General features: G+C 36.9%; 1 protein-coding gene across 1 annotated transcript; it reads right to left on the reverse strand.

Moving 5' to 3' along the window:
• Nucleotides 1–6,970: 6,970 nt before the first annotated feature.
• Nucleotides 6,971–15,367, reverse strand: LOC125880663 (multiple inositol polyphosphate phosphatase 1-like). Its single transcript, XM_049563347.1, has 7 exons — nt 14,708–15,367; nt 12,926–13,111; nt 11,708–11,902; nt 10,870–10,967; nt 10,230–10,360; nt 8,909–9,042; nt 6,971–8,469 (listed from the first exon to the last, which is right to left on the reverse strand). Exons 1-7 carry the CDS (start codon nt 15,114–15,116, stop codon nt 8,216–8,218), a joined length of 1,407 nt encoding a protein of 468 aa, XP_049419304.1. The 5' UTR covers nt 15,117–15,367; the 3' UTR covers nt 6,971–8,215.
• Between the last annotated feature and the right edge of the window lie 16 nt (nt 15,368–15,383).

The raw sequence follows: 15,383 nt of genomic DNA on the forward strand, positions 1-15,383 counted from the left end.
AAGAATGAATAATATTGCTTAGTATTTTTGCTAAATGTTATTCATAAAATAAAATACTTAAAGAAATTGCCCTTCTATCTCGATCTCAAAAATCCAAATCTTGATACATATCTTAAAATGATATCAAACTTAAAATTATTAAAAAGTCTAACTGAAACTATTAATTTATGCAAATCTTACAACTTCATAACCCATTTGGAAAACCGCTGTGTGTGTACGTGAGTGAAGCTAATGCACCAAAAACTGCAATTCACCGACTCGCCACTTGGGGCTGGCTCCAAACAGAGCAAATCTTTTTATTTTTTTTATAATGATCCCATCTAAGTATTTTGTAAGGTTTAAAATTCTGCCTAATTAAGGGCGTGGTCACTTTGACTGACAGGCTGTCAGCTAGGCCACTCAACTTGACCTCCTTGTCGTGTTTTCAGGTGTCGGAGCCGGCTGGAGCCTTTAGGAGATTTTTTTTGTATGGATATCGGACAAATGATATGGCCTGCTGTGTAGATAATTGTACTAACAGATCATCCAAGACACCATTGCTCCAGTTTTTTGGTTTTCCTTAAATTAAGAAAGCTAACCGGCAGTCCACAAACCAATGGGTGATATCACGGTGGCTACGTCCATTATTTTACAGTCTATGGTTCATGTGTGTGTTCATACTTGTGTCTACTTTATTTATGTAACCGGTGGACTCTAGTGTTGTCTGCATTGTGTTGATATGAAGAGGCCCAGACCGTGGATATCTTTGGAGGGGATCTCCTTTTATTCCAACAAGAGGTGAAAATAAAATCCTGTCAAATACAACCATATTAACTCAAGCCCCTCTCCCATTTAGCAGAACAGCAAAAAGGGTGGGATCATGTAACATTCAATTAAGCACAATAGAACACAGAGAACATACTTGACAGCAAGAGACACAAACAAAATCCTCTGTCAAACACAACTGCACAAACTCAAGCCCTACACAAATTAAGGGACACAGGAATATGTTGGCATAAAATGAACTTTTAAAACATGGAAATTACCATGAGAGCAATGTCGTTTACCTCTCCCATGGAGCACAACAGCAAAAGGGGAGAGTTAAGGCGGGAGACACCCCTTTATAGGTGAGGTACCCCCAAAGGTGAACGTAGGGGTGCAGAAACTATCAAACGTTTTACGCACTGACTATGGAGGCCTAAGTGTGTCAGGTAATAACAACTGAAACAAATTGTGTGTAATTATAATACTTAACCCTTCAAATGTACATTTGACTTTGTTACACATATTACTGCTGTATAATTGGCCCTGCTACATTTATTCATTCATTTATTTTGTCTGGTTTTGTACAAATACATCTTTTCATTTGTAGTTTTCGGTCCTTGCTTTCCATTTTATATACAAACTGCATGTATTGACCACCAAATGCATTGTTTTTAAACTGTTAACACTGTTATAAATTTAATAGATAAATAAATAAAACCAAAAAAAGGCATAGCAAAACACCCATGTAGTTTATATATTCAAGCAGTGACAGTGACTGGAGATATAGAACGACACAAACTACTGGCTGCTGTTTTCAACCCTGAAGTTCAGTGACACGGATCAGGTTTGTACATTTATTAGTGATTCTAACTCTTCATGTGATTTTATGGTGTTAGTCACATCTTAGTCACAGAGTTTTCTGGTTAATTATCCTAAGATTAAATTTAGTCAACATTTTGTGATCTGATTTTAGTGAGGCACTCTTGTAGTGTTTGTTCTTGTGCTTTAGATCTATTTAGATTTTCCTTTGGTGAATTGTGTCACTTTAGTTAGTATCTTAGTTTAAATAAGAAGTGGTGTGATTAGATACAGCTACCTAAACCTGACCTCACAAGTGTTGAAAAGAAGGCAGCTGTGTTCTCAGTTAAACTCATCAAAACAGCAGCTGAATCACATGAATGTTGAAGTGACGCCACCTAAGGTAAAGGGTGTAGAAAAATGTCATGGTAAATTGTCCAAAAAAGTCATAATATAGTATGTCATCAAAATGTATGAAAAAGAAAAACCTGTCCTAGTATCGTACTGGTCAAAAAGCAAAAAAAAAAAACATCACAGCATAGTATGTCATAAAAACACATGAAAAAACGAGGACATAGTGATTTTTGACGGCATACTATACCATGAAGTTCTTTCATGACTTTTGACGACATACTATACTATGAAGTTCTTTCATGATTTTTGACGACATGCTATACTATGACATTTTTTCACGATTTTTTGACGACATACTATACTGTGACGCTTTTCCATGATTGTTGACGACACACTATACTATGACGTTTTTTCATGATTTTTGACGACATACTATACTATGACACTTTTTCATGATTTTGGACGACATGCTATACTATGACATTTTTTCATGATTTTTGACGACATACTATACTATGACTTTTTTTTCATGATTTTTGACGACATACTATACTATGAAGTTCTTTCATGATTTTGGACGACATACTATACTATGACGTTTTTTCACGATTTTTTGACGACATACTGTACTGTGACGCTTTTCCATGATTGTTGACGACACACTATACTATGACGTTTTTTCATGATTTTTGACGACATACTATACTATGACACTTTTTCATGATTTTGGACGACATGCTATACTATGACATTTTTCATGATTTTTGACGACATACTATACTATGACTTTTTTTCATGATTTTTGACGACATACTATACTATGAAGTTCTTTGATGACTTTTGACGACATACTATACTATGAAGTTCTTTCATGATTTTTGACGACATACTACACTATGACGTTTTTTCACGATTTTTTGACGACATACTATACTGTGACGCTTTTCCATGATTGTTGACGACACACTATACTATGACGTTTTTTCATGATTTTTGACGACATACTATACTATGACACTTTTTCATGATTTTGGACGACATGCTATACTATGACATTTTTTCATGATTTTTGACGACATACTATACTATGACTTTTTTTCATGATTTTTGACGACATACTATACTATGAAGTTCTTTGATGACTTTTGACGACATACTATACTATGAAGTTCTTTCATGATTTTTGACGACATACTATACTATGACATTTTTTCACGATTTTTTGACGACATACTATACTGTGACGCTTTTCCATGATTGTTGACGACACACTATACTATGACGTTTTTTCATGATTTTTGACGACATACTATACTATGACACTTTTTCATGATTTTGGACGACATACTATACTATGAAGTTCTTTCATGATTTTTGACGACATGCTATACTATGACATTTTTTCATGACTTTTGACGACATGCTATAATATGACGTTTTTCCATTATTTTTGACGACATACTATACTATGACATTTTTTCATGATTTTTGACGACATACTATACTATGAAGTTCTTTCATGATTTCAGACGACATACTATACTATGACGTTTTTCCATGACTTTTGATGACATACTATACTATGATGTTTTTCCATGATTTTTGACAACATGCTATACTATGACGTTTTTTCATGATTTTTGACGACATATTATACTATGACGTTTTTCCATGATTTTTGACGACATACTATACTATGATGTTTTTCATGATTTTTGACGACATGCTATACAATGACTTTTTTTCATGATTTTTGATGACATGCTATAATATAACGCTTTTTCATGATTTTGACGACATACTGTACTATGACTTTTTTTTCATGATTTTTGAAGACATGCTATACTATGATGTTTTTTCATGATTTTTGACGACATACTATACTATGATTTTTTTACATGATTTTTGAGGAGATACTACACTATGAAGTTTTTTTCATGATTGTTGATGACATGCTATGCTGTGACTTTTTTACTTGATTTTTCACAACATGCTATATTATGACGTTTTTTCATGATTTTTGACGACATACTATACTATGACACTTTTTCATGATTTTGGACGACATACTATACTATGACATTTTTTCATGATTTTTGACGACATACTATACTATGAAGTTCTTTCATGATTTCGGACGACATACTATACTATGACGTTTTTCCATGACTTTTGATGACATACTATACTATGATGTTTTTCCATGATTTTTGACAACATGCTATACTATGACGTTTTTTCATGATTTTTGACGACATATTATACTATGACGTTTTTCCATGATTTTTGACGACATACTATACTATGATGTTTTTCACGATTTTTGACGACATACTATACTTTGACGTTTTTCCATGACTTTTGATGACATACTATGCTATGACGTTTTTCCATGATTTTTGACAACATACTATACTATGACGTTTTTTCATGATTGTTGACGACATACTATACTATGATGTTTTTCACGATTTTTGACGACATACTATACTTTGACGTTTTTCCATGACTTTTGATGACATACTATGCTATGACGTTTTTCCATGATTTTTGACAACATACTATACTATGACGTTTTTTCATGATTGTTGACGACATACTATACTATGACGCTTTTTCATGATTTTGAACGACATACTATACTATGACGTTTTCCCATGATTTTTGACGACATACTATACCATTCCACTTTTTGATGATTTTGGACGACATACTATACTATGACGTTTTTTCATGATTTTTGACGACATGCTATATATACTATGACGTTTTTTCATGATTTTGGACGACATACTATACTATGATGCTTTTTCAAGATTTTTGACGACATACTATACTATGAAGTTTTTTTCATGATTTTTGATGACATACTATACTATGACATTTTTTCATGATTTTTGACGACATGCTAGACTATGACACTTTTTCATGATTTTAGACGACATACTATACTATGAAGTTTTTTTCATGATTTTTGACAACATGCTATACTATGACGTTTTTCCATGATTTTTGACGACATACTATACTATGATGCTTTTTCAAGATTTTTGACGACATGCTATACTATGAGGTTTTTTTCATGATTTTGGACGACATACTATACTATGACATTTTTTCATGATTTTTGACGACATGCTATACAATGACGTTTTTTCATGATTTTTGACGACATACTATACTATGACGTTTATTCATGATTTTTGACGACATGCTATGCTATGACGTTTTTTCATGATTTTTGACGACATGCTACACTATGACGTACTACTACTACTCATACTACTTTCATGAAAAAATTCACAGTATGTTGTCAAAAATCATGAAAAAATGTTCTAGTATACCATGTTGCTAACAATCTTGAAAAAACATCATAATGTAGCATGTCGTCAAAAACCATGAAAAAACGTCATTGTGTAGCAAGATGTCGAAAATCATGAAAAAAATGTCATGTTATAGATTGTCTTCGAATATCATAAAAAATGTCATAGTTTCATATGTCGTCAAAATCATAAAAAAAGTCATAGTATAGCATGTCATTAAAAATCATTACAAAATATCACAGTATAAGATGTCGTCAAAAATCATGAAAAAATCATCATCGTATAGCATGTCGTAAAAAAACATAAAAAAACATCAGAGTGTAGCATGTCATCAAAAATCCTCAAAAAACGTCATAGTATAGCATGTCGTCAAAAACCATGAAAAAACGTCATAGTATAGCATGTCGTCAAAAATCCTGAAAAAACGTCATAGTATAGTATGTCGTCAAAAACCATGAATAAATGTCATAGTATAGTATGTCGTCAAAAACCATGAAAAAACGTCATTGTATAGCATGTCGTCAAAAACCATGAAAAATGTCATAGTATAGTATGTCGTCAAAAATCCTGAAAAAACGTCATAGTATAGCATGTCGTCAAAAACCATGAATAAATGTCATAGTATAGTATGTCGTCCAAAATCATGAAAAAGTGTCACAGTATAGTATGTCGTCAAAAACCATGAAAAAATGTCATAGTATAGTATGTCGTCCAAAATCATGAAAAAGTGTCACAGTATAGTATGTCGTCAAAAGTCATGAAAAAACGTCATAGTATAGCATGTCGTCAAAAACCATGAATAAATGTCATAGTATAGTATGTCGTCCAAAATCATGAAAAAGTGTCACAGTATAGTATGTCGTCAAAAACCATGAAAAAATGTCATAGTATAGTATGTCGTCCAAAATCATGAAAAAATGTCACAGTATAGCATGTCGTCCAAAATCATGAAAAAATGTCACAGTATAGCATGTCGTCAAAAACCATGAAAAAATGTCATAGTATAGCATGTCGTCAAAAACCATGAATAAATGTCATAGTATAGTATGTCGTCAAAAACCATGAAAAAATGTCATAGTATAGCATGTCGTCAAACACCATGAAAAAATGTCATAGTATAGTATGTCGTGCAAAATCATGAAAAAGTGTCACAGTATAGTATGTCGTCAAAAACCACGAAAAAATGTCATAGTATAGTATGTCGTCAAAAACCATGAAAAAATGTCATAGTATAGTATGTCATTGTAAAGTATGTTTTCAAAAATCAGTGTAATACGTCTGTTAAAAAAAAAAAAAAGGTTATGGTATGTCATAAATAACTTATTATATTATATTCTGTTCCATGATTATGATTGGCCGAGCCACCTTCAAAGCCATTTTAAAATACTTTATCAACCCACACTGCTGGCCTCTGCCCAACAGGACTACTTTACCAATTAACAGTTGTTTCAGGAGGTAACATGTTGTGAATTTTGATTTCCTGGGTGGACAAAGCATGGTTCAGTGTTTGAAAGAGATGGACAGGATAGAGTGTGGCATTGAATGTCATAAAAAGTGATGGTTTGGTATTGCAAATGAAGCCATAATATACTGTAATATGCCAGAAAAAGACTTTTATATAGCGTGTGTGTGTGTGTGTGTGTGTGTGTGTGTGTGTGTGTGTGTATATATGCATGTTTGTTTGTTTGTTTGTGCGTTTTGTTGCATGCAAGTTCAGTATTATTTCTAAAATCAAGAACGGTGACAGAAAACACTGTGAAAAATGTTTATTAAAGCTTTTCAATTAAAAACATTTGGCATCCATCATTCTGTAATTCAATGACAACTCCACAGGAAGTCAAACAAGGAAGAAGCACCGAGTGAAACCTGCCACCAGTTTAAAAAGTTCAGCTGTCATTTGGGCACAATGACATCGACAGTCAACAACAGAAATATAAAATGAATTCACCCTGAAGACACAACACAGAGCCAGCTTAGATTCTGCAGCCGACCCAGAACTGAACAGCCTCATTATCTTCAGTCAGTTTGATCACAGCAAACACATGTCACACGATCATTCAAATCTGAATAAATAAAGAACATAAAGCAACATAGATCCTGCAGTGCCACCACTAAAAATGACCATTTTCCTAACTGACTGGTTTATAGCAGATTAAAGGGTCAGTTCACCAAAATCAAACACCCAACAGAAGAAAACTGAGAAGAAAAAGTGAATAAAATCTGCAGCTATTAAAATCAGAATGATGAAATAACATTTTTAAATATTTTTAGAATTCATTTAATTACTTCACAATTCCTTTATTCCAGTGCTTTTTCCATCATGTCGTGGTTATAAAGATTTTAACCTGACGTAAACAAACTGCAGGTTTATGACATTTTCTGCCCGTTTTCAAAAAGGCCAATTGGAAACTCAGTTACACGTAAACATGTCTGAAAAATCAGGTTCGTTTTAACATCATGTTCCGCTTTTAAACACACTGATGGTCAACAACCAGCCAGCAAGCAGCAGAAGTCAGAAATCAAACAGCTGATGTGCTTCAGTGAACCGCAGCAGTCACCACATATCAGACATAAAAATGGGAAGAAGTCCTCTAAAAGGAGAAATATATTAAAACAAGTGCTTTTTTTTTTTTTTTACCTTTAATCTTTTTAATTTAACACAAACTGATGACATCACATTGAAGCAGAGGTCAGTTTCTACAGGCCACCAGCAGGGGGCCATGACTGGGGTCTTTACACTTTGTGTTTTGGAAACTTTATGCATACAGAGTCTCTGTGTGAGCACAGCTCCATGTGCTGCCTTCGTGTACATGTACACTGTTGCTGTGATATGATTGGACACTCACTGTTCGGGGGGCGGGGTTTAGAGAGCGGTTTTCATTTCACGTCTAATGGGTGAGAATGCAGAGAACGTCTGAAGCGACTCCAGTGTTGACAGATCAGTGTATCAGTATGTACTGATTAAGGCTTCGCGTCTGGAGGACCTCATTCTTCACTCACAGCTCAGTGTTTGGTCCGCGGCCTCCGCTCCTCCACTCACATTCCCTGTGGAAGTCGCAGCCGTCCAACAGGTGGCGGTACGTAGCCCTGACGTCCCGGTACAGCGGCGCATCCTCCTCCTCCAGTCCTGGGAATCGAACCGGAGACTCGTTGATGAGCAGCTGCAGCCGCGGGCCTCGCTGGCAGTCGTACAGGACGAAGAGGACGTTGGCAGCGTATGGGACAATGAGACTGGTCCGGAAACTTCGACCTACGAGAAGCAACAGGTGAGAGACAGTGTCAGTGTTCTTAATGTCAGGATGAACATGACAGGAGGAGGAGGAGGGGATGAAGCCTTAACTGCAGGCGCTGCCTTCCTCCTCTTCATCACGCAGTGAAATGTGAACGCACAGATATTAAACAATATGACTCAATGAGACTTCTCATCATGTCTCCAGAGTAAACATCCATAAATCCACTTTGAAATCATTCAGTCAGAGAAAAGGCAGCGGAGTAATCGTAAAAACAGTCCACAGAACTTGACTGAGAAACATTGTGTTATTAAGTTTTCTTCAGTATCACAGTGATATTTGTCTGTAGATCCAGGGGCACACTGCAAACAGGAGCTGCTCACCAGGGACAAAGCTCCTTTTTCATATTAAATAAAGCTGTTCTTTCTGGACATTAGAAATGGGGGCGGGGCTTCATACCGTGCTGTGTGCGGTAGTTGTCGGCCTTGGGCGGAGTTTGGTCTTTGTAGAGTCCCAGGAGAGAGAGGAGGGGGAGTATCGTCTCAGCATGACCCATCAGGATGGAGGCTGGCTCAGGTGCTGCATCCGTGGACCTGATGGACCCAACAGTCCAACACTGATTATCAATAAAGTTTATTTAAACCACATTTCTGTCAGCTTCCTGTCTGTGTTTCTTCATATTAAGAGTTTGTATCTGAATTCACAGTTAGACAGCCAAACAGGAGTTAAAATTGAATTTCCCCTCAGGGGGATTAATAAAGTATATAAAAATTAAACTAAAAAATTATACAGATGTGTTGGGTTAAATACTTCACACTTTGACACAGTGCATTTCAAATTATCACATGAAAGATATATAATTATATAAGAACAGAACACAATCAAACTCTGGACATCAGACGAGTTAAATAATTTAATTTTTTTTTTAATTTAATTTAATTTTTTTTAAGTTTGATTTAATTTTATATACTTTATTAAGATTCAATTTTTCACTCTGTTTGTCAATTACACACAGGTCCGAACACACACATGCACAAACTGGACCTATACATGCACTAAGTGGAGAGATGTCAGAGTGGGCTGCCCATGACAGGTGCAGTTCAAGTTCAAATTTTATCAGTGTCCCCGAAGGGCAATTGTTGTTATCTGTTGTTGAATTACATTTCTATATTCCGGAAACATCTCTGCATTGTGAGGACATTTCTGCATTGTGAGGACATTTCTGCACTGTGGGGACATTTCTGCATTCTGAAGAAGAGGACATTTCTACATTGTGAGGACATCAGCATTGTGAGGACATTCCTGCATTCTGAGGACATTTCTGCATTGTGGGGAAGAGGACATTTCTACATTGTGAGGACATCAGCGTTGTGAGGACATTCCTGCATTCTGAGGACATTTCTGCATTGTGGGGACATTTCTGCATTCTGAGGACATTTCTGCATTGTGGGGACATTTCTGCATTCTGGGGACATTTCTGCATTGTGGGGACATTTCTGCATTCTAAGGACATTTCTGCATTGTGGGGTCATTTCTGCATTCTGAGGAAGAGGACATTTCTGCATTGTGGGGACATTTCTTCATTCTGAGGAAGAGGACATTTCTACATTGTGAGGACATTTCTGCATTGTGGGGACATTTCTGCATGTCTTTGATGTGTCCCTGTTGAGGTGACGTTCTGTACTCAGAGTGCTGCTGCAACACTTCTGAGGTTCGCTTTAACACATTTAATACCTTTACATTAACACGTAACTAATATTCTTTCTGTGATGTCACCGACCTGCGTGGACGCCCGGCCTTGTCGAGCGTCCTGAAGACGTGATGAAACAGAGGACAGCTGGACAGACTGCTGATCACATGACCGTGAGAACGCTTCCAGTACTGCTTTAGGTCCGACTTGTACTCCAACACCTGCAGACAGACGGCAGGTAGATTTATCACCTCATTCTGTACGAGCTGATTTACAGATCCACTGATCATTACCTGTAATTGACAACTGATCAGGTGTGTGATGGTGAAGTGGAGATGTTATAGCTTTTCTTTTAATGATCCACATGGCAATTATACTATTGATGATGTCATTTCCTTCTTAACTAATATCAATAACTTACAAATGAAACTATCGATTGTTTTATTGATCAGTTACTGTTTTGATCGATTGATTATTCGTTAGGTCCAAAGTGACGTCTTCAGAAATTAAAAAACTCAAACTAGAGAACAAGTTTTACTCTGTAAAACTCATAAACTTTACAGTGTTTCTAGTCTTCATTACTGCAGCAACAATCAGCAGATAATCAATATTAAATGACTGATCATGATCTGGGCTAAAACACTCGATGAGGACATCACTGATTGATCATTTTTCAGTGGACTGACAAACTGATGGATCACTACACAATAATGTCAAACCATGTGTGTACCTTTGCATCGTCCTCTTCAAACAGGAAGCACCACGGTGAGTGAAGAGATTTGATGGACAGCTCGTAAGAACACAAGAAGAACGCTGCTTCAACCAGATCTACAGGAGACACAAAGGGACATTCTTCATTTCCACATCACTTCTGGATGACGAGACCAGAGCACCGACATGGGTGCAGTGAGGACGAGGGCTGGAGGAGGAAGTTTCCACTGGACACAAATATAAATATACATATGCAGGGACAATCTAGGAATAATGCTGGACAAGATTTTACACCGGCATAGTGAGGACATTTCTGGATTGTGAGGACATTCCTGCACTGTGGAGGCATTTAAGCACTGTCACCACATTTCTGCAATGTGGGACCAATTCTGAGTTGTAAGAACATGTTGACATTGTGGGGACCTTTCCACATTGTCAGGACGTCTCTACATTGTGAGGACATTTCTACATTACGGGGACATTTTTGCATCATGGGAACATTTCTATAATGTGAGGACATTTCTAGATTCTGAGGATACTTCTACATTATGAAGAAATTTCTGCAGTGTCAGTATAACATCTGTAATGTGGGTAAAGGTTTTAAACCAGAATAGTCGAGACATTTTCTAGATTTTGGGGTCATTCTTGCAATATGAGAACACTTCTGCATTGTGAGGACATTTCTGCATTCTGAGGATATATCTGCATTGTGAGGACATGTCTACACTGTGTGGACGTCTCTACATTCTCAGGACATTTCTGCATTGTGAGGACATTTCTACACTATGGGAGCATTTTCTCTGCTCTGCTCCTCACAAGTGCAGAAAGACAAACAAGTGTGCGTGTGCGTGTCTAACCAGGTGTGAGGCGGTGGTGAGGAAGGCCCAGCCTCTCGGCTATCTTCCTCCTCACTCCGTCCATCTCCTCCCCGTGTTTGAACTTCTCCACTTCCAGCAGCGCTGTGCGGTTCTTCTCCACGCCCTCCACATAACCACGACAACGCTCAAAGAAGCGCATCAGCTCGTCGTCTACCTGGTGTCCGTACTGCACCTCTGAGGACAGAGACACACTCTAAGGATAATTCTGCATTATAAGAACATTATTAGGACATTTCTGCATTGTGAGGACATCTATATATTGTGGGGACATTTCTGCAATGTATGGACATCTGTATATTCTGTCGACATTTTTGCATTATCAAGAATTTTCTACATTGTGGGGACATTTCTGCAATATAAGGACATTTCCACATCGTGGGGACATTTCTACATTATAAGGACATTTCTACATTCTGTGGACATTTTTGTATCATTGGGATACTTCCACATTGTGGGGACATTTCTGCATCATGAGGACATATCTGCACTGTTGGGACATTTCTGCATCATAAGGACATTACAGCATTATACTGACATTTGTACATTGTCAGGATATTTCGGCACTGTGAGAACATCTCTACATTGTGTAGACACTTCTGCATTATAAGGACATTTGAACATTGTGAGGACGTTTCTGCATTACTGGGACATAAGTGCACTGTGAGGACATCTGTGCACTGTGAGAACATCTCTACAGTCTGTGGACATTTTTGCATTGTTAGGACATTTCTTTTTTCTTTTTTTAAAGATATTTTTTGGGCCATTTTGCCTTTAATCGACAGGACAGTTAAGTGTGAAAGGGGGAGAGAGAGGGTGTGACATGCAGCAAAGGGCCATGGGCTGGAGTCGAACCCAGGCCGCTGCAGCATCAGCCTTGTATATGTGGCGCCTGTTCTACCACTAAGCCACCGACACCCCTGTTAGGACATTTCTACATTGTGAGGACATCTCTGCACTATGAGGACATTTCCACATTCTGTGCACATTTCTGCATTATGAGGACATCTCTGCACTATGAGGACATTTCTTCATTCTGTGCACATTTCTGCATTATGAGGACATCTCTGCATTGTGGAGACATTTTTGCATTGTTGGGACGTTTCTGCATTGTGAGAACATCTCTGCACTGTGAGGACATCTCTACAATCTGTGGACATTTCTGCACTGAGTACATTTCTACACTGTGAGGGCACTCACCTGTGTGTCTCCAGTGCTGCTGCAGACCCTCCTGAAACGCCTCCACACTGCTCACACAGCGATGCTTGGAGCTGCTCCTCAGACTGATCCTCCTCATGTTGTCCTCCGACAGGAGAGACGGAAACAGGACGGACAGACGCCTTGCCAGCTGACGGAGCTCCTCCCTGCCCTTCGTCACCAGCTGACCTGAGGATGAGGACGAGGAGGAGGAAACAGAGGATACTATCGTTATATTCAGTACGATTTTAATCATGTGACAATGATATTCAGCAGCTTAACCTGAATATTATGAATTATAGTTTGATAATTTAACAGAATTATTTTCAGTAATATTTTAATCATTTAACAGAATTATTTTCAGTAATATTTTAATCATTTAACATGATTATTTCAGTAATATTTTAATCATTTAACAGAATTATTTTTAGTAATATTTTAATCATTTAACAGAATTATTTTCAGTAATATTTTTGTCATTTCACAGAATTATTTTCAGTAATATTTTAATCATTTAACAGAATTATTTTTAGTAATATTTTAATAATTTAACAGAATTATTTTCAGTAATATTTTTGTCATTTCGCAGAATTATTTTTAGTAATATTTTAATAATTTAACAGAATTATTTTCAGTAATATTTTTGTCATTTCGCAGAATTATTTTTAGTAACATTTTAATCATTTAACAGAATTATTTCCAGTAACATTTTAATCATTTAACAGAATTATTTTAGTAACATTTTAATCATTTAACAGAATTATTTCCAGTAATATTTTAATCATTTTATGAAATGATTTTCAGTATTGTAAAGCAGAAAAAACAGTGTATTATCAGTTATATTTCAATAATTTATTAGAATGTTTCCCTTGGTACTAGTACAGTAGTTTAACCAGTATATTTTCAGTCATTTTCTAATCATCTAAATAAATTATATTTTGTCATATTTGAGCAGTTTAGCCGGCGTGTTATCAGTAATATTTCAATAATTTAATGGTTTTTTGTTTCAGTAACATTAGGGCAGATCTAAAGTATATTTTCCATAATGTTTTAATGAAATTATTTGCAATAATCGTCTTTGAAAGCAGGTTAATCGATATATTTAAGCAGAGTAACAAGTATATTTTTATTAATATTTTAGCAACAAAACTGAATTATTGTCAGTTATATTTTGATTATTAATAATAATTCATAGAGTAATTTTGAGCAGTTCTGTAGTGGAATTAACATCATATTATACATACTTTTATCATGACGGCATACCAGCAGCTGGAGACATGAAATACTGTTCAGTGTTTGTAATATTTATTCATTGTGATGAATAAAAACACGTTGGCCGATATTGATGGCTCATTTTTAAGACGCCATCACCATACCGATGATGTGCTGATATTATCGTGTATCCCTAATATTTTCCGTAATGTTTTAATAGAATTATTTTCAGTAATCAGTTATTTCAGCAGTTTAACTGATACATTTTTAACAATATTTTAGAAACATAACAGAATTATTTTTACTAATAATCATTTAATTGAATTATAAATTACATATCAGCAGTTTAGCTGGTGAATTATTAGTAATATTGTAATAATTTATTATTTTGTCTTTCAGTAACTCTGAAGCAGATTTACAGGTATATTTATGCAGTTTTAACTAGTATATTTTTAATAATATTTTAGTCACATAGCAGAATTATTTTCTCTAAGAATCATTTCATCGACATATAAATAATGCTTAAGCAGAATAACAGGTATATTCAATCCCTCCGGTCCCTCCGGTGCTCACCGTCCATGTCCTCGGTGTACCACATCTCCCAGCGGCTGTGGATGTCCTGCAGCCAGCCCGCGGTGCCAGTGGAGCCCCCGGCGGAGCCCCCGGAGCCTCGGGTCGCCTCCCGCCGGACCAGCTCGCTCAGTTTCTGGATCCTGCGGATGTTCTTGACGGTCGGGTACCTGCTGCCGTGCCGGATGACGGCGGTGAGGTGGACCGGGGAGCAGCGCTCAGTGGGCGGAGGTTTCAACACGGACTTGTTGACGGAGAAAACGTCCCGCAGCAGGTGCGGGTTCACCTCCTCGTACCGGGTCTTTGTACCGAAGTAAGCGGCAATGTGCGGGATGTCCGGCACCGACAGAGAGGAGCCGGACAGGCGGGTCAGGAGCAGGCAGAGAGCCGCCAGCAGTACACCGGAGGACATGACGGAGGGTCTCACGGTTAAACGGAACGCCGCCTTTGTTTGCTTTGTTGATGTTCCGGGTTCATCTGACCTTTGACCTCTCTGTCGTCACACAAAAAACGTTTCCGGAGTTTTTCAATCTCAAAAAACTACAAATAATACTTCCAAAATACGAATATAAAAAAAATCAAAGAGAGCTACTGCAGTATTTATATTGCACGTGAGCTCTTTTTGAAGCACCAGCCTGACTAGCTCCAAAAACCGGAAACACTCGCGTCAAGTTTCCGG

Source organism: Epinephelus fuscoguttatus, linkage group LG20, assembly GCF_011397635.1.
Source record: "Epinephelus fuscoguttatus linkage group LG20, E.fuscoguttatus.final_Chr_v1".
Lineage (NCBI taxonomy): Eukaryota > Metazoa > Chordata > Actinopteri > Perciformes > Serranidae > Epinephelus > Epinephelus fuscoguttatus.

Excerpts from the sequence above, each read along its gene's own strand:
- LOC125880663 (XM_049563347.1), bottom strand. The coding sequence starts at position 15,116 with ATGTCCTCCGGTGTACTGCTGGCGGCTCTCTGCCTGCTCCTGACCCGC. Across the intron at positions 11,903-12,925 it reads GCAGCACTGGAGACACACAG|AGGTGCAGTACGGACACCAG; the intron begins GTGAGTGCCCTC and ends CTCTGTCCTCAG. Across the intron at positions 9,043-10,229 it reads AAGGCCGGGCGTCCACGCAG|GTCCACGGATGCAGCACCTG; the intron begins GTCGGTGACATC and ends TGGGTCCATCAG.